Genomic DNA, 26,732 nt, shown 5'->3' with positions numbered 1-26,732 from the left:
ACGGCCCCTGGCCCCTGCCCCCTGAAACACAAGGCCCGTGTGGCTGAGTGGATGTGGGGACCCCCGCAGAGCAGCACCCCACAACCCAGCAGGAGACCAGAAAACCCAAAGATGGCTCTGACCGAGCTGAGAGGAAAGGTGGAAAATCCTGGCAGCCAGGCCGCACAGCAGGGACACCCAAGGGGAGGCCACCTTCCATCCACTAGAAGACTCCACCACAGAGAAGCGGGCAGGCAAAGCAGGAGGCCTGGGACAGGAGGGGCAGCCAGAGGCGCTCCCCATGGAGGGTTGGCCTGTCTGACCGTCCCCTGGCTCACAGGCCACGGCCAGACCTCCCAACAGAACATCTGACATGCACGAGAATCTGGAGGGCGGGTTCAGCCAGAGGCTGGGGGTCTGAGCACGAATTTCCCGATACACACATGGAAAACCAAACTGCAAGAGTAAATAAGTAAATAAAAATACAAGATACCAGAAAGATTTTTGCAGGAAAGCAAAAGCAGCCCAGGCCTGAACGGCATTTACAATGTTGTGAAGCGGAAAAGGCCAGGGCTGACCCGGCTGAAGTGCATCTGCTCAGGGACCAGCGCTGGCGGCCCCTGCCTTGTTGTCCTCACACGTCATGACAGCCCCCCTGCCTTATCGTCATCCTCACATGTCATGGCGCCCCCACCTTATCGTCATCCTCACGTGTCATGGCGTCTCCTGCCTTGTCATCATCCTCCCACGTCTGGGCACCCCCTGCCTTGTCGCCGTCCTCCCGCATCATGGCACCCCCTACCTCATCGTCCTCACACGTCATGGTGCCCCTGCCCTGTCATCGTCCTCACATGTCATGGCGGCCCCTACCTTGTCGTCGTCCTCACACGTCAGGACGTTAGAGAACGGGATCTCTGCCTTGAACATCTTCCGACAGTGCATCAGCTGCACGAGCAGGTAGCACACGGTCTTGAACTTCATCCTCTTGGCTGGTTTTATGTCAGAGAGGATCAGCCCTGGAAATATCTGTGCCAACACATGGCACAAAGAAACCCGGTGAGGACACCCGTGCTGCCCCTCCAGCCTGGAGCATGAACGAGATGGGAACACTCCAGGAGGTCACGGGGACCAAACAAGTGAACAGAACCGGCACCAGGTCCCACAGCACAGAGCCGCACCCACAGCCTCAGAAAACCAGAGTGAAGCCGGCATCCGGGGGCAGAACAGCGGACAGCTGTGGGGCCGGGCCAGGGGGAGACCCCAGAAGCCTGGTTAAGGACCACACATGCCGACCCCCATGGTCCCTGCCCCTCAGAGACCACCCTCCACTCCCATCCCCCTGGGGCCCAGTGCTAACCCCTCACCCGGCCCTCCTCCAGGCCCTGCTGGCAGCTGCGACTCTCTCCCCTTCTTCGTAAGCCCAGCCTGTCCTGGCCCAGGGCCACCCTCACCCATGGTCCCCAGGCTACAGGGACTGCTGCATCTCAGGGACTGCAGAGCCCTGATCTGTGGGCGTACCACGACAGCGAAGCTTGAAGCTGTCCCCCACATATGACACGCTTATGTCCCGAAGGAGAGCTGGGGCCACCTGTGCCCTGCACCCTCACCTGTGTCCTGAGCCCCTCTCTTATGCCCTGAACCTCTCACCTGAGCCCTAAAAGGAAAAGGTCACCTCTAATCATATCCAGATCAGCTTCCTTGGACACAGTGACCTCAAGTGCCCCACACGATCCTCCTGTGGGCACAGCACCCCTCAGCGTACCCCCCACCCCTCACCTGTTTTCCAGGAGAGGTGGTAAAGGACCAGGGAGGTGAGGAGGGAGGCTGCAGGAGGCCCAGCCCCCGAGAGGACCCTGCACTCTGACGGAGGGTCTAGGAGCTCACAGCCCCTGCCCCACACACACCCCATGCCCCCCCCACGCACCCCTCCCCTCACACCCCTCCCCCCACCCCGAAGGCCTGGCCCAGGGGGTGGGCACGCCATCCCGTCTGTGTCCACGCAGGAGGGTCCTGGCGCCCACCTTCCGCCGATGTGACGGCACGATGAAGAAGGTCTCGATGTTGTGAGCTTTCAGAAAACTGTTCCTCTCATGTCCGTGACCCGGCTCCACCTCGTAGTCCCCGTTCAGGCATGCTAGGGTCGTCTTCGTGATGTGGACCTTCCTGCAAAACACAACAGAGGCGTCCCTGAGCACAGGCACGTGCAGGAGAAGTGGTCAGGCTCGCCGAGTCACACATGTCACACGCAGGTCACCGGGGAAGGGAGGGGGCGGGAGCCTAGCCACAGGGACGACAAAAACCTTCAGCAGGACGGAAGACAGCAGTGGGGTGAGGGGAGAAGCAGAGTGTCCCCGAGACCTCAGGCCCTGCCCGGTCTCACTGTCCCCACACCAGATGGAGCGTTCACACTCATCCCAGCACATTTTGTGGCGAGAAGGAGAATCCGTAGTCGATGCCTCCCCACACCCGCCCTGGAGCAGAACTGTGAGCCTGAAAACCCACAGCAGCCCCAGAACCCCTCAGCCCCAGTGCCTCCCAGAGACCTGAGCGCTGGGGTCTGCGGAGAAAAGCAAATTCCCCAGTGTGCAAAGTGGTCCTCAAACCACCATGTCTCCTTGATTTCCTGCAGGGACCAGGGCGTTCAAGCAGGATGAGAGTCCTCACCGCTGGGAGGGGCTCTGTCACCCGCCAGCCTGGCCCAGAACTGCACAGGGACAGCCAAGCAGAAAGGGTCTCTGGAGAGGCAGGGGAGCGTCCTGCATTCAGGGTCCTCCATCCACAGCAGAGACGGGAGCTGCACACAGTCACTGAGCTGAGGGTCCCCCGGGTCACAGAAATCTCAGCAACTGCTCTCAGTGCAGAGCGCTCCAGGCTCTGGAAAGAAGGGGTCTCGGGTGCAAGCACGTGGTGGGAGTGGAGGCCCCCGCGGGTCCCAGCTGGGATGTGGCCTGGGGACAAACGGGAGGCCTGGCCAGCCCAGGGCCGCAAGGCCAGTGAGACAAGGCCCCACCTTCACCAGCAAGCACTGCCTGCCACTGGCCCCGGGCGCTCACTCGCCCCATGTCTGTGGTGAGAGAGCGTCAGCCCCGGAAGCTCCCTCCCAGGACACGAGCAGGGCTGGGATGCCAGCGCCCACTGTCTCAGTCCTGCGGGATCGGAGGCCCAGCTATGCGTGTGACTGTCCCAGACGGCAGGGGCAAGGGGACATGAGGTCCGGGCCTGGAGGCCCCCCTGATCCTGGAGCCAGGGAAGACACAGGTGACTGTGCTTCCCCTAGGGCCCGCAGGGCTCGGGGAGTTTACTCAGGACCCAGCGCTGTCTGCTCCAGGGCAGCCTGGAGCAAGCACCTTGCGCATCAACTCGGGGAACTGGCCACAGTACCAGGCAGCAGGTATAAAGGGTCGGTTTTAGACCAGGAGATGCACGTGAAGAGTGGGTGTGTTTGGCCTCCTCCGGTTCCACCCCTGCCTGACCCTGGCCCCTTCAGGGCGACTGCTCAGGGGGTCCAGTTTGGGAAGGGGCCCAGGAACCCAGCCTCAGGGGTCTCAGCGTGAAATGAAAGCCACACAGTGACAAGATCCACCTACCTGTCAGTCCACCCACCCATCCATCCACCCACCCATCCGAGTCTAGTCACGCTCTCTGAACACCCCGTAGTGGACGGGGTGTTTGCTGAACGGGTAGATGTGGGGGGCGGGGAGGGATAGGTCGATTGGGGGCTGTGATGGTCCACGGGAGAGGTGCTCAGGGACCGCCAGACTCACAGACGACAATCATCTCTGAGCACCCTTGGAAAGGCCTCAGCGTCAGGCGGGTGCTGTGTGTCCCCCACAGTCTGTCCAGGAGGGAAGGAGAAAGATGTGTCCCCAGGAACCAGGTCTCTGGGGCAGGCAGAGGGCAGGCAGTGAGGGACAGGGGAGGGGCAGAGCCCTGGAGGCACACACGGCCGGGAGCTCGGGAACAGACACAGCACGGCCAGCACGGGTGCGAGGGTGGCTGACGCTCACTCCAGCGTGGGGGCCATGTGAGCCCTGGCGGCACATAGCTGTGCCTGGCGGCCCTTCTCCCGTGGCCGCCGCTGAGCGGGGGGAGGGAGAACCCCATTCTTGCCTTGGCCATGGGCCTCATTGGGCAGGGGAGGCCACCGTAGCAGGGCAGCCACAGGGCAGGGACCATGCGAAGCACACCATGGCGCCAGGAGGAAGTCCGTGTGAGCGCGGAAGGGCTCTGAGGCCACGGCACCTCCCTTCCTCAGTAAGCGCAGGGAACGGAACCACCAGCAGGTGGCCAGGCATCAGGCCTGCTTTCCGGCCAGGACCGACTTCCCGTGGAGGCCGGGGGGTCCCGGAGGCCCAGCACAGACCAGCACCCGCGCCCCTGCCCTCGCCGCCCCCCCACAGCATACCGCGTCGCCCCGACTCACCCAGGTAGGCCAGCTGCCTCCATGACGTTGGCCAGGGTAACGTCGTTGGACCACACGTCGTACTGCCACTTGCGCAGGCCCAGGACCCCACAGAGGACCCTGCCTGTGTGCAGCCCCACGCGCATGTTCAGGTCCACCTCAGTGGCCTCGGCCACAGACCTGCAACAGATGAGTCACGGGCGTGGGGCTGGGCCCTTGTCCACACACGCACAGGGGAGCCCGGCCAGGTGAGAGCACGGGGTCTCCTGACCTTAGCCTGACCCCCGGGTGGGGCCCCAGGTGGCCAGAGCCCCTCAGCCCCCCAGCCACCTGGCACCCCACACTGTGTCCACGTCGCCCCCTGCCCCCTTCCCACCCAGGGCAGCCCCTGAAGGCAAGCAAGCCTGGCACCTCAGATCAGAGCCACTGATCCGCTCTGTGACCCGCTGACCCAGAGGCCAGGGTGACGACCGGCCAAGAGCATCTGACAGTCTCCGTGGCCCAAGCGCCCTGGGGGACAGCTGGGGTTTGACCCCAAGCTCCAGACCTGGCCTGTGGGGAGGCTGTGCTCCAAAGTTGTGGCCCGACCCACAAGCAAACTGTACGGGATGGAAAGTGGGCCTCGACACACATGTGGACATGGAATCATTCGGCAGGTCCTGGGGTGCAGGTCACCCCTGGCTGAAGAACACGGGACAGCGTGCATCCCCATGGTGCCCAGGGGAGATGGCCTATGGTCGGCAGCCACAGCGGGGCGACCCTGCAGGACGCTCTGTGGGAGAAGGGGTTCCCTGCAACCGTGGAGGGACCCAGGGGGGTGTCCCACTCCATTTCCCAGCCCCTGGACATGCCGCCACAGTCAGACACAGGAGGCATATGACACACTTTGTCAGGCAAAGGGGACGTGTGACTGTGCTGACGCCCTCCGGTGCTGTTTTCCTCGTTCCGACTTCCCCAACGGGCAGAAGTTGTGTTATTAAGGAAAACTCTAAACCACACCGCTGAGGAGGCAAGAGCAGGCTGTCTGGTGGGCTCCCAGGGACAGAAGTGGGCTGCACAGGAGGGACAGGGCAGTGTCCGCAGTGACCCCCAGGCAGGTGTGCCCGACAGGCCTCCCGGGTCAGCGGCCAAGCCCAACCAAGAAGGGCCAGGAGGCCAAGCCGAGGTGCAGGACACGAGGGTCCCATGGCTATGATGCCTATCACAAGGGGGAAGGGAGACCGGCCGCCACCCTAAGGCCAGCTCCACCAGACAACCCGCCCTCTGCTCCCTCCCAGCGGAAGGTACCCTGCGGCCCAGCCACGTGCAGACCCCCATGAGCTCAACGAAAACTCTGCTTCCTGCTTTGACACTGGAGCCAATTCATGTGCACCGCCTTGTCCCGAACACGAGCTGGCCCAGCCGAGATGCAGCCTCCAGGAAGCCCTCCCAGAGCTGCACCCCTAGTCCCTGAGGGCTCATCACCAGCGCCAGTACAACAGGGTCCATCAGAGACTGCTCCCAGCCACACCCTGACCTCCCGGCAGGCTGACCCAAATCACCAGAGACACGGGGGTGCCTGGGCTCTTAAAACATCTGAAATAAAAACCCTAAAGGAAGACAAGGGGCTTCAACAATGAAACAAAGGTGTTCTGTCCAGAACATACGGACAGGACACTGACTGTGTCCTGGGGAGGACGAGGTCCGGAGGCTTTGGCTCTCAGAACCTCACACAGGCAAGGCGGCCACTCCTCATGGGGAGAGGATGGGAGCAGAGCCCATACTGGGAGACACCAGGATTTCTAGGGAAATCCCACCGGCCCAGCAACTATGACCACACTAACCACTGCCCTCTCTGAGCCTCAGTTTCCCTGTGTGCAATCCAAGGAGGGGCTGAACGAGTGCCAATGGGCTCTGACAGCAGCCGAGCTACCCTGGTGCCTCCAGGCTCAAGGCCATGGCCACAGCCTGCTAACTCCTACTCTGGCAGGTGCAGGTGTGGGTGGAGACACGGAGAGGGTCCACGAAGACCCAGGATGCTCCATGCCACTGCTGGGGGTCCCAACGTGGGGCCTTCAGATGCCCATTCCTCTTGCTGAAGCCACCCCGCCTGAGGACGGAGCCCCCTGGGCCCAGCTTGCCGTGGCCCCGACTTCCATGTGCAGACTGCCCGCCGCTCCTGCCAGGTTCCCGCCAGCTGGGCCACCCTGCCCCCAAGGTGCCTCATGCAATCCTGGACCCTCCTCCCGTTGGGGGCCCACCGCTGCCCACCGCGTCCACCGAGGGTTCGTCCCCCAGAACCAGAGGTGTTCACGGGCGCGTTCAAAAGTCCGTGTGCCACAGACCGTTCAAAGGGTTACTTAGAAGTCTGACTGTGGATGTGTCTTCAACACCTATTTAGTTTTACACACATGAAACGTATTTTTCTCTTAATTATAACTTTTTTCAGTCATTTGCCAACCTCTACCTAGAGGTGCTGAGACAAAAAAAAAAAGATAAGGTTAAAATTTAGGGTAGTTTTTTTTTTTTTTGAAATTTGCAAAAAGAAAAGAATGTAGGGAAAGATGAGTAAGAAAATTTGCAAATGGTGTTTCTGTGCATTTTCAGCATTTGTGCCCTCTGCAGCCGGGAAGGGACAAAGGGCATGGGGACCCTGGCAGCCACATGTAGCATGCAGCATGCCGCCAGCCTCCAACCAAAGTCTGCAGCCCAGACACCCCACTGGCGGGCTCTGTCTCTCCCCTCTTCCATAAGGTTCTGCCTCAAACACCTGAGTTCTGTGTCAGCAAACATTCAGGCACCTGGGCAGGCGCTTCTCAACAGATCGTGTGTCAGGAACTGTCTCCCTGAGACACGCTGGCCAGGAACAGAGACAGCCAGGGGCCTCCAGGACCATCGGAGGCACCTTCCCTCCGGGGCCAGCCCAGCTCCGACCTGGTTACATGGGCGTCCACACCCCGAGGACCATGCAGCCCCGCCAGCTCCAGCATGGGTCCCAGAAGGCAGAGCACAGGCCACTCGCTTCCCCTGACCCAATACCGCAAACCAAACACGCGGCCTTCCGCAAAGCCACGTCTGCGTTACGTCTAATAGCAACACGGCCCCTGGCCTGCTTCTGGTCCGGCGCACGATGTGCTGAGGCCTGTGACAGACGGGGCTACCCCGCGTGAGTGCACAATCGCCCGCTGCTGGAGGCGCACAGAATCCAGACGCTCTGGAGCCAGAGGGGACCGTGTAGAGGAGTCCCCACACCCCGCTCGCTGAGCCGGCCCCCTTTTCTGGGCCAGGGGTGAGTCAATGTCCCAGCGGCTGGGGAGCCAGCAGAGTGCAAGGGCCGGCCTGCGGGGAGAGCCCCCAGCCCTGGGAGCTGTGCCCACCACCCAGGGCGAGGGCCTGGGCCCCCACATCCACATCGGGACTCATGATGTGGCCTTAACACGCAGCGGGTAAATATTCCCATCCATTATTCCCACAGGAGCAAACTTCCCACCAAGTGCAACACGTGATCCTTCCCACCTGCTGGACAGGATCCTCAGCCCCTCCAGGCTCAGAGGGGTCAGCACCCAGCCGGGCACAGGCTGCACGTGTCTGCTCTTGAGGAGATCTCTTCTGTCACCGTTAACTCATTCGGCTCTGCTCCATCCAGCGGCAGCAAACGCCCGGCCCCTCACGAGCCCATCCTGAGCTCATGTCAGGGGACTTTCGTGTTTGCACAGTGCGTGACCCTAGTGGATGTGCTGCTGGATGACAGGGGGCCTACACCCCGGGGTGGAACTAGCAGCATCTCCCCCCCGATCCTGAGCACCCAGAACCACACACGGGGTCCACATGAGACGCTTCAGCAATCTCATAACTGGCCCAAACCATCTTTCGGCCTCTGGGTCTCCCCCGTCCACTGAGAGGCCCCCCCAGCCTGGAGCAGACCTCTCCGTGGCCTGACCAGGTACATCTGCAGGCACCATTTTCCTGCTGGTCACCCACAGCCCGGTGCAGCCGCCCAGGGCCACCAGAGACCTCACAGGGATGGCGCTCCTCTGGAGAGCGCAGGTGGAAGACGGTGGCCTCAGGACAGAAGATGTGGCTGAGAACACAGACCTCGCTCCCCGGGCTCCATGGGCGGCACGCACAGCCTGGCCAGAGGCCCAGATGCTGACTCCGGCCACCACCCTCGTTCTCGTTTCTCCTCCAAGAATTCTTGTGTTTCCAAAGCTCCAGTCAAAACTTTCGCTCTGCGATCAGAGTGTCTGGGCAGACCCGCCTTTGGATAAACAAATTCTGTCCTGCATGTGTTCTGTGTGTCACCCAGGGACAGTGTGGCTGGCGAGAGAGGCCGCCAGAGGACCAGGAGTGGCATCCTCGGGAAGCAGTCCCGGCCTGAAGCCCAGCCATGCAGCGGACACACACTGGCCTGCTCTGTGGTACCCAGAAGGGCTCATCTGTGCAGGAGACCACCTCTAAGCTGTGACCCGGGTGGCCTTCATTTCTGTGCAGAGCCAGGGCCTGGGCCCAGCAAGGACTCCCAGTTTGTCAAGACAGAGACCTGGAATGCTCTGGGCATAAGGAGCTGGGGCAGGGGGCAGAGGGCAGCCTTCAAAAGCCAAGCAAGATGCCCCAGCCCTGTGGGGGACCACGTCAGAGGGCAAGACCGGGAGTCAAGGTGTCAGGGCCTGGCAGGACCCCAGGGACGGGGAGTCCATGAAAGAAGGCAGGAGGCACGGCCACGGGGACCCTATTTCCCGGAGCAAACAGACAAGGGACAGGTCCACATCTCCACACGGCACAGCGCGAGGCCAAACCCAAGGGCAGATGACACACCCACAGGACTTCTGAGTGCAGGCACCACTCCAGGTGAGGCCCAGAGCCCATGAGAGCACAGCCCGTGTCTTAAGTGCAGGGGCCTGGGTGGCCGTGCTTGGGGGCCCCACCTGGTGAGGAGGCTCAGGATCTGAAGGGCACCAGGCTGCCACGAGGACCCGGAGGGGGGAGGGTGGGTACCAGCATCATCTGCCTGATTCAGGGCACCATCTGCCTGGCCCAACTCCAAGAGCCGTATGCTGCCCCAGTCAGGCCCATCTGGCTCACAGGCTCCTACGTGCACCACATGACCCCCACCTGCATTTGTGCCTGCGACCCTAATGCAGCCCCACTTTACCCCAGGGGATCACACAGGAGATGGAGGCGCTAGAGGGCACATTCCGTACTCTGTGACGCAGCACACAATGCGATGTGATGTGACAGGTGATCGGTGTCACTCGTGTGACGTGCTGACACGTGACAGGACGTGTGGCATGTGGTGTGACAGAGAACATACAGTGTAAACAACACGGGGTACCCGTGATGGGGCGCGCTCTGCTCTGTGATGGGACAGGTGACCTGATACGACGCCCTCTTGGAGAACAGACGTCATCGAGCCTCCGAGTCCCGTGCACAGCGAATCTCTGTTTCCTCCCAGACCCGCCTGCCCTGCCCTCGGCCTCCTCGAGAGCACGTGCTCTTGTGTTTGGACGCACGCGGACTCACCAGGGCCCCGGCCACCCCGACCCTAGCGTTGGGCCCACAGCGGCCACCAAGGCACCGGGACCACGCCGCCCTGCCCCCTCCAGGGCCCCCTCACTCACTCTCGACAAGAAATGGGCGCCAGGCTGGGCGCTGGTGAGGGCTGGTCTGCAGGTGCCGGGTCTGCAAGGTCCGCCCCCCTCCAGGGCCCCCTTGCTTGCATTTCTCTGTCCCTCAGTCATTTGTGTCCCGCAGACGACAACTCAGCTGCCACTTCCGGGCTCCGACTCTGACGCACACACCAGTCGCTGGGCCGCGCCCACGTCTCGCGCTGCCGAGATGCCGGAAGGCGGGCCCTCCACCTTCCAGCCCCACACCCCCCTGACCCACACGCACTCTGCATCTGCTCAGAACGAGACGAGGCTGAACAAGAAGGGGGCATGGCAGGGCACAGTGTTCCCAGGATGCGCACCTGCTCCGGCTGGGCCTCCCCCCGCAGAGAGCACGTGGATAGCCACGCCCAGGAAGGCAAGAACACGCAGTTCCTTCGAGTGGAACTCGGCTGGATGTGAGCCACGGCTCCCCAGCGCGGTCCCCCACCGGAGTATGTGGTCTGACTGAACAATGAGTGACCTCTTCGCGCACAATTACTGCACACCTGACAATACCCAGGGTGGTCACGGACAAGGAAACGCTGTCCCGGCAAATTGCAGAGGAGGGGGCCACGGAGGCACAGCTTGGGAGGGAGCCCTCCCGCCACACCTCCCTGTGCAGCGTGGCTCTCCACAGCCTTGGGACCTGGCCCCCAGGACCCACCGGCCAGGTCGGCACAGGGCGTGGGCACTCACGTGATGGTGTCGATCATGTCCAGGCCCATCTCCACGCAGCAGTGGGCGTGGTCGGTCTTGGGCTGGGTGAGGCCGGACACACAGTAGTAACAGTCCCCTAGGATCTTGATGCGGCGACAGTGATTCTCCTTGGGGGCAAGAGGGCAAACCGCACGTTAGTGACGCAGCTGGGGCTAGGGACCCATACCTTCGCCAGCAGGGGTGCCGGTGACCACGGAGTGCGCCCCAAGACCCCACACCCCCAACCCAGGGGACCCCCTCCCCAGGCCAGGGCAGCCTCAGGAGGGTAGGCAGCCCCCACGGCTGTGACCGGGGTCACCCTGGGGCACCCACGCTCCCCCAGGCCTATTCCCCTGCAGGCATCCCCCTGTCCATCCCTCAGCTCACCTGGAAAACCCCGCAGACAATTCAAGGTAGGGAAGCCCCAAGCCCAGAACCAGCTCTTTCCCGGGGGGCAGGGGGTGTCTCCCAGGTGGGCCAGCATGACGCCCCTTCTGACCGCCACCTCAGACGGCCACACATCCACACCGTCTGTGGCCATGACCCCACCACACACACACACACACACACACACACACACACCAGTCCCGGGAAGGGCAGGTGCACCACCTCACGGTCCCTGTGTTTGGGGTCCACTGGCCGTGGGATCGGCTATCACCAAAGAATCATCTTCCAGGGCCGGAGCCCCAAGCAAACCACCAGGGTCTGCACCTGACCTCGCTGCCCACAGGGACACCCAGAAGGCACCCAACACCACGGAACGTCCATGCTCACACTTATGCAATGGGAAGAGTGCCAGCCCCCGCCTCGCCCGCACGCTGCCCGGGGACTCACTAGCACCAGTCATCTCAGCTGTGACTATGGCTGGGAAGGTAGTTTTACTATCAAACACTTCGGGAAAGCCCTCCTGGACACCCTTATGTGCAGAGGGCTGCACAAAACACTTTCCCGCAAGTGGGTCACGTCCACAGACATTCACCACATGACGCAACCGAGAAATTCTTCAAACTGCATTAATGCTTCCAAACGTAATAGCAAATCCACTGCGTGGGGTTTTTTTAGTTTTTTTTTAATGTTTATTTACTTATTTTGAGAGAGAGAGAGACAGAGCATGAGTGTGGGGCGGGGGGGGGGGGGGCGGTGGGCAGAGAAAGAGAGGAAGAGAGAATCCAAAACAGGCTCTGCACCACCCACGGGACTCACGCTCACGAACCAAGAGATCATGACCTGAGCCGAAATGAAGAGTCGCACACTTAACGGACTGAGCCACCCAGGCGCCCCACAAATCCGCCTTGTGTTAACGAAAGTAGCAAACGTTATGAAAATTTACAACATTTTCCAGAACAAAAACGAGCAGTGAGAAGTATAGTGTTGTTTTCGCTTTGCATCTGTCACGTGCGCCCGGGCCTGTGGGCGTCTGAGGGCCCCGCCTCACCAGCGCGGCCTGGGGGGAGCACCTCACAGACCCCCCACGTCCTGTGACAGCCTAGAGCTCCGCCCCCACCCTGAGAACCATCCTATGGCTTCTATTTCATCCTGCTCCGGGACGTCTCCCCGAAGTGCTCACTCCCGCGGGACCACTCCCCCAACCTCCACATTAACGTGAGAATCTCCGGCTCCCGCTGCCCACACGCCCACACAGACGCACACTCGTGCACGACACTCTCTCCTGAGAGGCGGCCCAGCCACCGCCCCACATCAGAGGATGGGCGCCCACCCAGCCCTGGGCCTCCCTCGGCACGCAGATGCCCCGGACAACAGCCGTGGGCCACGAACTGGCTGCTGGGAGGTCAGCCCCCGAGGGACCACGCGCAGCCGCTTAACGTTAGGACACAGGCCTCCCCGTCTGCGGAAGGGGGTTCTCCCCGTGTCTCAGGGGATGGCCACGCTGGGGGTGACCTATCCCAGGATGGTGTCTGGGAGCCTAGAGCCGGACAGCCGGGTGCCGATGTCCACCCTGCAGAGCCAAGGGCCGGGCCCCCGGGAGTCAGCCCACCATGCTCATGCAAGCCTCCAGGCCAGCAGGCAGCACTGGGCTCTCTCCTGGCACTTCCAGAGTGTCCACCCCACTGTCCCCATCGTCACTGTCCTGTGGGAGGGCACCCACTGTGCCCAAGAGTCAGACCCGGCCAGGACACTCCATGCAGGCCAGGGAGAGGGAGTCCTTCTCCCAACCTCCCCTGTCCCCACATCCAGGCTGCTGTCCTCAGGCCCAGGGATGACACCAGGGGCACCTGCCAGGCCTCACCCCCTCCTCCTATGGAAGGCTCCCACTGTCAGGACGTCCTCTCAGCTCCAAGACGCCCACAGAGGGCACGGCCCTACCGCACATGGCACTATTCTTGCAGACGATGTCGGGAGAGTCACCAATCCCCGGTTCTGGGCACCTCAAGGATGACGTGTGCCCATCGCACCTCCATGGGGTGTCCCTGTGCCCTTGGCTCAGCTGCAAGGTGCTCCCAGCCGCCTCCTGCCCTTCTCCAAGTGTCCCGACAGGCCCGTCTCTGGATGAGCAGGTGTGTGAGCCAAGTGCAGGGGGACAGGTGCCCACAGGGAACCTCGAGTATGACCATTATGGCCCCACATGGCTGGTCTCCAAGTGGGGGCCTGCAGCAAAGCCACTGAGCAGGTGGCGTCCAGGGGCCGCAGCCTTGTAATTACAGCCTGTCAGCAGCAGATGTGTCCTTCCTTGGAGACTGTCCTCCAACTCGAAGCCTCAGTGCCCGCCCGCCGGCCCACCGCAGGGCCAGAGCAGGGACACAGCCGGGAACAGACTGGGGGAGTGAGAAACTGACACTTGGTCTTGTTATTCCAATCTCAAATGTCCTGGCTTTTGTCAGCCAGCTTGAGAGACAGAAAGGTATCTTTTGCTGACTTTGGTGTGTTTTGATTTAAAATCTTCCCAGTGGTTATTGGAAGCTGGCACCTGGAGCCAGAGCCCAAGCCTTAAAGAAGGAGGCAGAACGCCAGGAGAAATGGAGGGGGGAAGCTGGAGAGCCCCGAGACCCTTAACCTGCAGCTTCCAGGCCGAGGAGGGACGGGAATGGCCGGTGACACCAGAGGGGCCGCGGGGGGATCCAGGTAGGAAGGTCTCATGCTTAGCTTGCCAGGGGTGGTCTGCAACGTCGAGACAGGCTCTGACCCGCCAGCCCTGCCTAGCAGGCAGCTGTGGGGGCCTCGGGGGGCAGGGACCCAAAATCTAAGGGGTGGCTGTTGCTGAGAAGCAGCAGAAATAACCACTTGCTTCAACCTCCATGCACCCTAAACCATCCCTACGGTTCCCTTTGGCCCTTCTGTGCCAGCCGCTGGGTCAGAGGAGGGTCCTGCTCTCCCAGAGCCTGCGCCCGCTGGGAGGGACCGCACGGGAGTGGTAGTGTTGAGGCCATCAATGCACAGACACATGTCCTGCAGCGGGGCGGCCGTGCCAGCCCAGCGCCCTCCTCTGCAGCCCCAGATGGGCCCGAGGAGGCACCGTGCCCACTGAGGGCAGCGCCCAGCAGCAGATGGTCACTGGTGCGCACTCGCTCCCGGGAGCCGGTGCCGAGAGGAACGTCCGAGGGCACGCAGCGGGACACCTGACCTCGCAGGCGGGTGGCCCTCCCTGCACATCTCATCCTGGGGTCTGCACTGAGAGACCAAGCCACACAAATGCTGTACATACGTAAAGAAAGAAACCTGAAAGCAGCAATGCCTGAAAACCAAAACCAGAATGAAATAAAGCTCAGTGTGAGCACATCGGGAGCCTGACCGCACACACAGCTGTTCCAAGAGGCGGGAGCCTGTGTCTAATGGGACGTCATCCAAAAACAAAACAAACGGAGACATCTCAGACTGCATGCAGCGGTCCTGTGGGTGCTCCCCGGGGCAATGATGCTCTGAACTGACTATACAGATGCACAGGAGAGCGAATGGTGTTGACGGTCCGTGGGATTTCCAGCTTTGGGGAAACAGACACAGGTCAAAATGAAAGGAGCAAAGTCATCCAGCAAGTGAGTTGGAAACATCAGTACGAACTCAGAATTTGTTCTTACTCTTCTGGAAAGTGAGAAGCTAACGATCTCCTGTGAGATCCCAGAGTAGGACCTGGAAAACCACTTCCTGCCGGAAGGAAGCGGGGCTCCCGGAACCACAGACGGCTCGCTGTGCCTCAGGCTGGGCTGGGGGGCGGATCCTGTCCAGAGTGACAATGGCAGGGCAGTGCCTGCTGACGGGATGCGTTCATCAGAAGTAAGAACACACAGACTGGGTCAGGCACACCCAGTTTCTACATGACTGCGGCTTCCCAGTAACAGAATGGAGAAGCAGGAGAGAAGAATCCCCCGCCCGACCTTGGCGGGCTCTAGGGCACTGATTCCTCGAAAATTGATCGGTGCCAAGACTCAACCGTTTACTGTTTTTGAGGATAACCAATTAGCTGACGTGTGAATGTTCTTGTTTTTTAAAGAATCATGAGTGAATCGGCGCAGGAAAAAGGACAGAATTAAAAAACCATGCGGCCCAAATCCCACTGAATTGCCAGCCAGGACAGCTGTCATGGCACCCCTGGTGTGACGTCACGGGGAGCAAGTGGCAGGTGGGTCGCACAGGCACCACGGGAACACCTGGGGCAGGAACTACCCAACCCCGGCCCAGGAGGCCCACAGGCTCCGGGGAGGTGACAGATGGGGGGAGCACCTGGCATCCATGTCCTGCGGGAGCCACCCCGAACAGTTTGTTAGCGCTGACATCCAAGGGCCACAGGCACGTTCCCCGTTTTCTAGTTCCTGTGTCCTGCGACGGACGTGTAGAGGCCTTGCCGAGGAACTCCTGCTTGTTCTACTCCGCCAACCCCAAGGGTCAGGAGCCCATACCCCCACGTCCACCACATGCCCTCACACTCTGGCCATGACCCCACTGTGTCACCCAGGCCAGGCACCAGACAGCGGGGGACATCCCAGAGCCCAGGGTCCACATCTCCCAGACTGTCTGGCCCTGCCGTGCCCCTCCTCTCAGGGACTGTGGGGCTGCTGTGACAAACGGCATCAGGCCCTGTGCCATGGGTTAGCCCAGACACATGTCCCCCTCACCCATATCCTGCCTGGCCCTCCAAGGGCAATACACACGAGTCGACAAGTAGGTGACACGGCCCAGCAGGAGTCAGAGCCACTGCACCTGCAGTCTCCTGGGCGGGTGACCAAGGTGTCCTGGTGGCCAAGTCGGGCTCACGGGAAGGACTGCCAGCCAAGGCTGTGAGCACGAGGTGAGGGACGTCCAGGACCAGACAGAGGGTACAGACGTCAGCTGCCGTCCAGAGGGGGTTGTGGGTGCCAGAGTGGGGCCTGCTGTATCGTCTCTACCTTTGTGCGCATGTGAAATTCCCGTAAACAAGTTCTACAGGCCCTTGAGGGCAGGGCTGGGTCTGACTTGTACAGGCTGCACCCCATCACCTAGAGGGGTTCAGTACACAGCAGGCCAGCAGCACACACAGTAGGTCAGCTCTGCACACAGTAGGCCAGCTCCACAAACAGTGGGCACTCCACAGTGAGCACTATCTCCTCGGTGCCACTGGGGGAATGTTCCTTCACACCACAGGCGGGGCTGCCGTCCAGGCCACCCTGCCTCCCCCTGCACCTCCCCCCGCGTGCCCAGGAGCTACGCGCTCAGCTGCAGGTTGCGGGGCTCTGCACACCTTCCCAGGAGGAGCCACCACAGGTGCTGAGTGGACGTCCCCTCCCAGAAGGAACCAGCGTGAAGCCGCAGCCGTGGGCCACATCTCTGTACACAGAAGCAAACGCAACAGAAACCACCGGTCGAGTGATTCTGGGGAGAAGGACCCCAAGGCCCCTGCTGACACCCGCCAGCCAGGCGGTGATGGTCACAGCCCAGGGAGAGCCTGGAACCTTCTCCCAAAAAGGACACATGCGGGTGCGTGGGAGCGGGTTTCTACAGACGGCCAGAAACAACAGTCTCTTCAGAATTCCAAACACCTACTGGTTTTCCAGAAAGCAATATTTCCTGCTAATTAAGTTATAATTAAAGAAACCCAGGCTCGTTATTAACAATGCAGGAAGCTCAAAAAAAGTAAAACATGTGACTCCGCAAAAACTGCAGTCATTCTGGACCTCCCCTCCGCCCAGCGCTCCCTACAGCGTGTCCCCTCCCTCCCCCAGTGCTCCCCCACGGCATGTACCTGCATGTGCACACACGTTCTGGAAGGGGGGTTCTGCGCCACGCTCGTCCAAACGCAGAGCCTCGCCCTTGGGTCGGTCTCTCAAGTGGAGCACGGACGATACATGTGCTGCCTCCTTCCTCAGGATGGCGGCTCTGAGTCCTGGCCACACGCGCTAGGCTCCTGCCTCCCTCCTGGGCTGGAGGGTCCAGATGGACCCCTCGACACCACCCCCGCCCGCATGCAAGCCCGGCTGCTGAGAGCACAGCGAGCAGGCGAACACGCCCCAGTACCACGGCGGGCAGCTCGGAGCGGCGCCCAGGACGAGGGAGTCCAAGTGGCAGGGAATCGCGGGCCGTCGGTCTCCTCACGTTTCACAGGCCACAAAACCCAGGCTCTGGCCCCTGGATGGAGCCCAAGGGAAGCCTGAGGAGGAGGACGGACGGGGGCAGGAAGGATGGACCTGAGCACACACGCCAGTGAGCTCTGGCTCTTGACGGCTTCGTCCAAAACCCACAGAGTGACACAGAGGGCAGAACGGTAATGCGCCAACACGCGCATGACAGTCTCTGAGCAAGTGCGGGTGGAGCCAGACAGACAGACGGTGCTGAGAGCCTTTCTGGTGTGCTGCTGCCTATGGCCGGGGTCGCACCCTAGGCGCCGTCCTGTCTTCCCTCACAATCCCCAGCACGAGGCCCCGTGCACCCCTGCCCCGGCCCCAAGCATCCCCACCCTAGCCCCACACATCTCTGTCCACTCTGCACGCCCTGCCCACTCCAAACACCCCCATCCTGGCCCCATGTACCCCCGCCCCGGCTCTGAACACCCCTGTCCGCTCCACGCACCCCCATCCCAGCCCCACAGACCCCCGCCCCGGCCTCGGGCACCCCCATCCCACTCTCAGGTGTCCAGTCCTGTGGGTCACTCCCACAGCATGCACATCGGGGACGATGCAGACTGGCCCAGCCCAGGGCCGGGGTCCCCGGTGAGGGCCCACCTGCAGACACAGCGCACCTGCGGGAAGGCCCAAGTCCGGAAAGGAAAGGCCTCTTAGGCCATCCAACCTCGCTAACCGCCCGCTGGCTCGTGTGCAAATCAGCCGCCTTGCCCCAGTGTACCACCTACATTGTCCTAAATCCCAGCGTGTCCCCTGTCACGGGCCAGGCACAGGCACCTCGGGGCTGAGAACTTACAACAGTATAACAAGGTCTGACTGGAAACAGTCCCCAGACAGGGCCTCAGGGCCATGACCCAGACTCAGGACCGTTGTCCTTGCCTGTGCGGGGAGCAGACTGGGACTCGGGCCTCTGCAGCGGGCACAGCGAGACCCCAGGCCACCCTGGAGCTCAGGAAGGAGGGACATCGGCTTCGGCTGGCTGTTCGCTTTCTGTGGCTGTCAGCCGTGGACGAGGGGTAAAGGCCAGCCACTACGAAGACCAAGGCAAATATGTGCTCACTGTGAGTCTAACTGCCCAACAGGGACCTTCGTGAGGACAGACATGCTGGGTGGCAGCGTGTGAGTTTCCCAGCACACCGGCAGGGGTCACTGCCTCCTGCACACCAGGCTCTGACACACATGCCACGTGATCTCAAGAGGGGCTCACGCACATTGGTGTGAAAATACATTAAACAAATACTTGGCACCATCGATGCCCAAAACAAGAGACTGACAATTCTCAGCTGCCAGGCATGACTTTGATGGGGCGGAGGGTCCACACTGAACTTCCAGAGAGGGAAACACAACCCCTGAAACCCACGCCGTGCCGGATGGACAGATGGGTGGTCCCACCTCACAGGAGACAAGGCCGGTGACCGTACAAGTTCAGCATCAGAAACCATCCAGAATGACAGAAAAGGAAAAAGAGCCCCAAATTAAAAAGGATCGTCAGTGGGCTGTGGGACGTCAAGATCCAGATGCGGGCAAACCAGGGTCCCCGAAGGAAGGGGGAGAAGCATAAAGAGTGTCTGACGGCTTTCTCCCCGAAACGACGAAACTGTAAACCTACCGATGCAGGAGGCTCGATAAACCACAAGCCCAACAGCCATGAAGAAAACCACACGGAGTCACGTCAAGATCGAACTGCTTCCAACCAGCAGCCAAGAGAATGTCTTACGAGCAGAGAAAAAAGACGTCTTTCACGTGTTCGGACAGAGGAGCCGGGTGCAGTGGGCAGGTTCCCGCTGAAAACACACAACCGAGCAAGCACCTGCTGGCCCACCGTTCTGCAGACGGTGAAAAGAAATTCTAAAAAGTCAAGGCCAGATGAAGACTTATCTCAGAAATAAGAGACAGAGAGGACGGGTTGCCGGCCCACCATGCAGGAAGCACGGGAGGAAGTCCTGTGGTAGGAGGAAAGCATGGCCACGTGGGCATACCCACATGGCCCAGAGCCACAGAAACAGAACCACGTAAAGAGATACACACCCCTGCTTGTGACTCATTTCTGCAAAAGAGAACAGTCTGTGGGAACAAACAGGGTAACAATGCAGGGCTGAGCTACAGGAATCAGCCACAGACCCCAACGCAGGCCCAGCGACATGGTGAACCGTTATGATCCAAGAGCCCACAAAGACACTCAGGCAGGGTCACACAAGACACTCAGCAAACCCACAAAAGGGCAGAAAAGGGGAAACCAACAAAAAACAGATGGAATGAACCAAAACTGGGACAGACTCAACCTGCCACACCGACAGCACAGCCAGCGACCGCCGACCATCAGATTCGATGTAACTTAAGGTGCAAACAGGCTGGAAAAAAAAGGGAGGGAAAAAGCCATGCCTCCTGATGATAATCGAAGGAAAGCTGGAACAGTTACATTAACATAGGACAAGCTCAGATTTCCAGGTAAACAGGTCATGTCTTTATTTTTTTTAACGTTTGTGTATTTCTGAGAAAAAAAACAGAGCATGAGCAGAGAAGGGGCAGAGACAGAGGGAGACACAGAGTCTGAAGCAGGCTCCAGGCTCCAAGCTGTCAGCACAGAACCAGATGTGGGGCTCAAAATCACGAACTCGATCGAGATCATGACCTGAGCAGAAGTTGCTTAACCAACTGAGCCACTCAGGCGCCCCTAAAGAGGTCATTTCTTAACGAAAATAGAGTTAATTCCTCAAGAGGACCCAAGATCCCTAAATGTTTACAAATCGAATAGCAGAGCTCGAGAGCATAGGATGCAGAATGGGCAGGACTGAAGGGAAGCAGACGAATCCATAACTACGTCAGGGAGCCCGATGCCCCCGCTCGGTGATGGAGGAAATAAGCAGCCAGGACATGAGCAGAGACGCAGAGTAAGGTGGTGAGGTGACCACCTGCCAGCCCCGGCCACGCGCACACAACTCTCCAAAACACAAGATCGTGCAGGAGCGGGTGCACCTCGCTGCTCAGTCACTGGAGGAGACCACGTCCTGAACCACACGTGTAAGACGACTCCAATTCCCTGAAAAGTACTGTTCTCTGACCACTGGAGAATTAATTTGGAAGTCAAGAATAGAAAGGCCTTTGGAAAATCCCGCAAAAAAACATACCTCTAAGTAAGCCACGGGTCTAACGAAGATTAAAAGGAAAACCAGAAAAGTATTTTGAGCTGAGTGAAAACAAGAACACGACGTTTCAGTAACTCGGGAAAGCCGCCTCGGCAGCACACCCGGGCAGTTCGCACCAAATGTTCACGCTGGAAGGGGAGAAAGATCCCGATCGGTGGTCTCAGCTTCCACCCCACGAGGCTACAAAAACAAGAGCAGAAGAGAACCAAGGGAAGCAGAAGAAACACAATAAGAAACATCAGAGAGGAAACCCGTAACAGAAAAACAGAGAGATCATTGAAACCAAAAGCCAGTTCGTCAAGAAAACCACTACCACTGATAAACCCACAGCCAGAATGATGAGGGGAAAAGGGAAGACACCAATCACGACAGTCAGAAAAGGAAGAGATGTGTCATTACCGATTCTACAAACATCAAAAGGACGAAGAAGTTCTGTGAGCACCTTTATTCCACTCATCTAAATAACTGAGCTCGAGTGGACACATTCCTTAAAAGACTAAGACACAGGGCGCCTGGGTGGCTCACTCGGTTGGGCGTCCGACTTCAGCTCAGGTCACGATCTCACCGTCCGTGAGTTCAAGCCCCGCATCGGGCTCTGGGCTGATGGCTCAGAGCCTGGAGCCTGCTTCCAATTCTGTGTCTCCCTCTCTCTCTGCCCCTCCCCCGTTCATGCTCTGTCTCTCTCTGTCCCAAAAATAAATTTTAAAAAACGTTAAAAAAAAAATTAAAAAAAAAAAGACTAAGACACAGAAAGCAACCTGACCAGCCTTACTTTGTAAAAATCACATTTTTAAATGAAAACTTGCCCAAGGACAACTCCACGCCCAAATGGGTTCACTAGCAAATTCTGTCACACACTTGAGAAAAAATAACAATAGCAATTCTACAGAAGCTCTTCCAAAAAGTCGAACAGGAGGGGACGTGACCAAACACCCCCAGGACACCAGCGAGACGAGATCCCACATGAAGACAAGGGAAGACAAGAAAGCCACCAAACATGTCCTTCAGAAACCTAATGGGAAGACATCTAAACAAGATTTTAGCACATGTGTGCACACTCACACACGCACACCTTCACACACACGTTAACGCGTGTGTGCACACATGTACGTATGAGCTACATACACGTGCATGCACACAGGCCTGCACGCAACGCACTCACGTATACGTACACGCTCACATGCGCGTACACACCCCACCACGTGTCGCACAGCCCACCAGCCACGCAGCTCTGACGTGTACAGTACACGCTGTCTACAGGGTGTACCCTTCCCGTGAAAGAAGTATTTAGCCAGCGTCCCAAACACAGGTGCATGTCCCGGTGAAAGAGCCACGTAGCGAATAAAGAGGCCCGTCTCTCACACACCAGCAAGACGGACAACCTAGAAGAAATGGATAAACCCCTGGAAACACACAACCTACCAAGCCTGAATCACAAAGAAACAGAAAATCTGACCAGACTTCTTTCCAGGAAGGAGGCTGAACCTGTGACCAAGAACCCCGCAACACACAAAAGCCCAGGACCAACGGCGTCACTGGTGAACTCTACCAAACATTACAGAACACCAATCCTTCCCAAATTCTTCCCCAAAACAGAAGAGAAAAGAAAGCTTCCAAATTCACTCTACAGAACCAGCATTACCCTAAAACCGAAAACAGAGTTTTTGAAACAAGAAAAGACAACGCTGGCCAGTATCCCCAGTGAACGGAACACAAAAGTCCCCCAAAAGTATAGCAAACCTCTTCCCACAGTATGTTAAGAGAGAGGATCATTCAGTACGACCAAGTGGGATTTATTCCCAGGGAGACAAGGCAGGCGGATTGATATTTGCAGATCAATCAGCATGACACATCACATGAGCAAGAAAAAAGACCAAAGCCACAGGATCATCTCAGCAGAAAAAGCATCTGACAAAATTCACTGTCCCTTTCAGGATAAACTCTCTCAGCACAGGGGGTACAGAGGGAAGGCCACGTGGGACCCGCCTACAGCACACCTCGTCCCTGCAGGGAAGCCAGGAGAGTTTTCCCTCCAGGATCAGGAACCAGACAAGGAGACCCAGTCCTGCCGTGTCCCCTCAACAGGCTGTGAAGTCCCAGACGGGACAGTCGGGCACAAAAAGGGAACCCAAGGCGTCCAACTCAGAAAAGAAGTGAAACTCTCTCTCTCTGCAAATGACTTAATATCTACCCTAAAGACGCCACCAGGAACCTGCCAGAGCCAACAGATGACTTCAGTAGAGTTTCTGGAGGCAAATTTAACACACAAACCTGCTGTTGCACTAACAACGAACTCCTGGAGACATTGAGAAAACAATTGCACATACAATTGCATCAAAAACAATAAAATGCTGAGGAGTAAATTTAATGAACAAAAATAAGAAAGCAAGTCTTACGATCCGAGGAGACGTTTGGAATGTGTGACACACCCAGAACAGGCCCAGGCCCCCCCCCACCAGGTGCGCCCTAGGTTGGGGTGCCCATGCAAAGGGACAGTGATGTCACAGCTGGGGCGTAGGCCCTGCCTGGGCCAGGGTGACACTTACCGCAGCCAGTTCGTCAAACGGTGGGGGGCGGGGAGTGCGCTTACCGTGGCCAGTTCATCAAACTTGCCGAACAGCTCGTTGAGGAGCTTGACCAGCTCCTGTGCCGTGCACTGCGACGCCAGGCCCGTGAAGCCCACAATGTCCGCAAAGAGGATGCTGCAAGGAGAAGGCCCAGGCTGCCCCCTCGTGGCCATGCGGGGCCCAGCCTCCCCAGCAGACGGCGACCCCTCCATGCACCCCAGAACCCACCTCCCTGCTTAGCCTCAGGGCGGGCTGGAGGGGAGGGTCCCACGTTCCCGCTTGATGGGCAGCAGCATGGGGGCTGGGGAGGGCGGGGGATGCCCTCACAGCCATACGGGGCCTGAACGCCAGGCCACCAGCTCCTGCTCACCCCCCAGTTCCACGGCCACCATGCCTGCGCCCAGCCCAGGGTGGCCCGTGACAGACCGTGGCCAGCGGCTGGTGAGCAGAGGAACATGCTGGTAAGAAGTGTGGCCCTCCTGCCGGCTGACATGGTGACAGGACATCAGCGTTGTTGGACCACTTGGATCCCTGCACCTCACGGAGGGGCCCCCTGGGTCTGCATCAGGGCAAGGACTCATCTTGCCAGGTCGGAGCCTCAGCGTGTGGGCGTCCGTTTACTGCAGAACTGGGTCCCATCCGTGCCCACCCGCCCGCACAGCCTCCTTCCTGGACACTGGACCATCATGAAGTGACCGGCAACACAGATGGGCCGTCGCTGTGAGTTTTGCTGGACACAGTTCTCGTCCATTCGTTCGGCCCTTGAACGTGCCACCCTGGCCTCCCCACCTCCAACGATCCTGGTGAGAAATCACTCGTCGATCTTCCCCCCGCTCTTTGCCCCTCGTCTCTGGCTCTTACGATTTGCCTACAACGTGTCCAGGGACGGCTCTCTCTGCGTGTGTCCTACCTGAGCTTCGAGACATTGTGAGCCATATGTTTTTCAAATATTCTTTCTGCTTCTTTCTCTCTTTCCTCTCCTCTGGGACTCATTGCATGTGTGTTGCTGTGCTGTCCAGGGTACCTCAGGTCTCTGAGCCTCTGTTCCTTCCCCTTCACCCTTTTGTCATTCCGTTCATCGGGCAAGATATTTTCAATTGTCTTTCTTCAAATTCACCAATTCTTTCTTCAGCCTGCTCAAATCTGCTCAACATTGAGACTCCCTAGTGAACTTCGTGTTTTATTTTTCAAATGTGGAATTTCTGATGTTTTTTCCATAATGTCTACCTTTGTATTGGTATTCTCCACTTGATGAGAAGTTATTCTCACGCTCACTCTTATTCAGACACAGTTTGTTCTTTGCACATATTTAAGATAGGTGGTTAAAGTTTCATCTGGGCTCCCTCAGGACGGCTTCTCTGGACGGCTTTTTGCATTCCCATGTGAGACACGGCTTCGTGTTTTCTTGCACGTCACATGTATTTTTATCGAAAAGTGGATAATACGGTGTGACCACTCCGAAAATCAGAACCCCTTCCCACCTCAGGACTGGGGTTGTTACTGTTGCCGTTTATGTCGTTGTTTGATGACTTTTCTGAACAAATTCTGTAAAGTCTGTTTTCTTTCTCGTGTGGGGCCATTAAAGTCTGCATGGTTAGCGTGGCGGTCGGCCAGCAACTGGACGGGTTTCCTCACGTGCCCGGAAACAGTGAGTCTCTTGGCGTTGGAGGGTGGGCACTCGGCCAACTCTGTCTTGTTCTGCTCTTCCTGCTCGCACCCGGCCTCAAGGTCAGCCAGCGATGACAGACCGGACACCTCACGGTCTTTCCTGAGTGCGCACACGGCCCTACTACCCTTGTGTGTGGTCCTCTGGCTCCCAGAAGCATTCCCACAGCCTTTCAAAGCACCCGGCAGACCTCTCCTTCCCCAGTTTTTTAGCGCCCTGCTCCTGCCTCTGCCATTCTCACTGCCTCGGGCGGCTGTGAGGTTAAACAGTTACCACTGATTGTGGTTAACAAATGTCTCAGGGCAAAAGCTGCTCACACTGAGCGCTGAGTCAGGTCACATAGAGATAAGCCTGTGAAAAAGGTTTTGCAGGGAATTCCCAAACGGTCACGTAATGACAGCCCTCTGAGGGTTTTCAAGGCCCCAACCCCATTCTGTCCCCTCTGGTGGCTGTCAGCAGTCAGGTGTCGGGATGTGGCTGCAGGTGCTGCCTCTCAAAGCCATCACGGTGCTGAAGACAGCAGAACAGACACAAGAGATTCCGCATAGCTTTACTCTTCTTACCCAGATTGAGCTGTTTTTCTTCAATATACATTCCTGGACTCTTTCAAGAGTTTGCTTGATTTCCAGTGTGCTGACAACGTGGGCTCTGACAGTTTCTGTCAGCACTGTCATCGCTTCTATGGAAGAGAGGACGTTCAGATGTCCTTCCCCCCATCACTGATGGCATCAGTCGATTAGTTGTGAGTCGTGTGCTGACTGGGGACCTTAATCCCAGAGTGACGGGGAATCAGTGAGGGACTGTCACAAGGGTGGCGAGGAGGACAGAGCCAGGTTCACATCCAGGCTGTGGACTCTGATGCTGACGGAGGGTGGCTAGGGGCGCTGGGGCGGAGCCAGGGCCGGGCCCTCAGCTTCCTCTCCTGTCTCAGGACTGTCACACCTGCAGCCATCGGGAATGAGGCACTCACCAGGGTAGAGATTTTTTCAGCCTCAAAGGGAAATGGTGATTTTCCACATTTGGCTTTGCTCTCCCAGGTCAGAAAAGAAGGAGGGGAAGGTATGTGGGCTCCCTGCTCCCTGCTGGCCCCCACCTGCTGCCCCAGGGCGTCCCTGACACCTGCCGCCTTCCTGCTGTGTGCACCTGCTCCACACCCCTCCCCCGGGCACCCCCCGCCCCACCCTGGGACTGCTCTGGTGGCCTGGTGCCAGCAGAAGGCTGGGGCCACGTGCCCCCCGTCGTTTCCCACCAAGGAGAGGCAGTGGGCAAACGGGAACGTCAGCAGCACCCAACCCAGGCCCGGCCCCGGCCCCACTACTCACTGGCTTCACTTTGCTGAACCTCAAATTTCTTCCCCTACAAGTGGGGGTGACCGTGTCCTGGCTGCCTGGGCCAGAATGCTGGCCCCACACACTGGGCGCTGCATCCTCCACAGAGAACACGACTGGTCCCTCCTGAGAGACCCCGCAGTGGGAGTCAGTGTGTGGTGCTGGCAGGCTGGCTGGCACACAGGGATGGCTTGGGGGCCCAGTGGGGACGGGAGGGCAGCCGCAGGCCTTGGCTCATTCCAGGTGGGCTAGCACCTGCCTGAGGGGTCCCAGTCCACAGCACTCAAACAAACACAAGGGGCTTTATCCTTCTGTGTCTGCAGGAGCCCAGGGGCAGGGAGGCCCGACACCAACACCCAGAAGACCCAGAAGAACACCGAGAAGGGAGAGAACGTCAGTGTTGCAACCACCACGGCCTGCCTGAGTGGCGCTTAGGTGAAGCGCAACGCTCAGCCAGTCCAAGTACCTAAAAGGATCACACGATTTAACAGGATAAAATTCTTTTTAATCGTGTCTTTTAAAACAAGGAAGCAGGGGCGCCTGGGTGGCGCAGTCGGTTAAGCATCCGACTTCAGCCAGGTCACGATCTCACGGTCCGTGAGTTCGAGCCCCGCGTCGGGCTCTGGGCTGATGGCTCAGAGCCTGGAGCCTGTTTCTGATTCTGTGTCTCCTTCTCTCTCTGTCCCTCCCCCGTTCATGCTCTGTCTCTCTGTCCCCCAAAAAATAAATAAACGTTGAAAAAAATATAAAAAAATAAAATAAAACAAGGAAGCAAA

General features: G+C 58.8%; 1 protein-coding gene across 3 annotated transcripts in view; it reads right to left on the bottom strand.

The window, feature by feature from the left end:
- Positions 1-26,732, bottom strand: part of ADCY1 (adenylate cyclase 1) — a 109,250-nt gene that overhangs the window by 47,391 nt on the left and 35,127 nt on the right. For all 3 annotated transcript variants that reach the window (XR_006298432.1, XM_043588413.1, XM_043588414.1), the window contains exons 4-8: positions 22,986-23,097; positions 10,705-10,832; positions 4,403-4,561; positions 2,001-2,142; positions 850-1,005 (exon numbers count right to left, since the gene is read on the bottom strand). Coding sequence is in view for 2 of the 3 variants with exons in the window: in XM_043588413.1 (XP_043444348.1) it covers positions 850-1,005; positions 2,001-2,142; positions 4,403-4,561; positions 10,705-10,832; positions 22,986-23,097 (697 nt within the window). In the remaining variant the exon portion in view is untranslated. The remainder of the gene's footprint in view (positions 1-849; positions 1,006-2,000; positions 2,143-4,402; positions 4,562-10,704; positions 10,833-22,985; positions 23,098-26,732) is intronic.

Source organism: Prionailurus bengalensis, chromosome A2 (assembly GCF_016509475.1).
Source record: "Prionailurus bengalensis isolate Pbe53 chromosome A2, Fcat_Pben_1.1_paternal_pri, whole genome shotgun sequence".
NCBI lineage: Eukaryota > Metazoa > Chordata > Mammalia > Carnivora > Felidae > Prionailurus > Prionailurus bengalensis.
The sequence above is the reverse complement of the archived record's forward strand: the minus strand, read 5'-3'. Positions and strand labels throughout refer to the sequence as shown.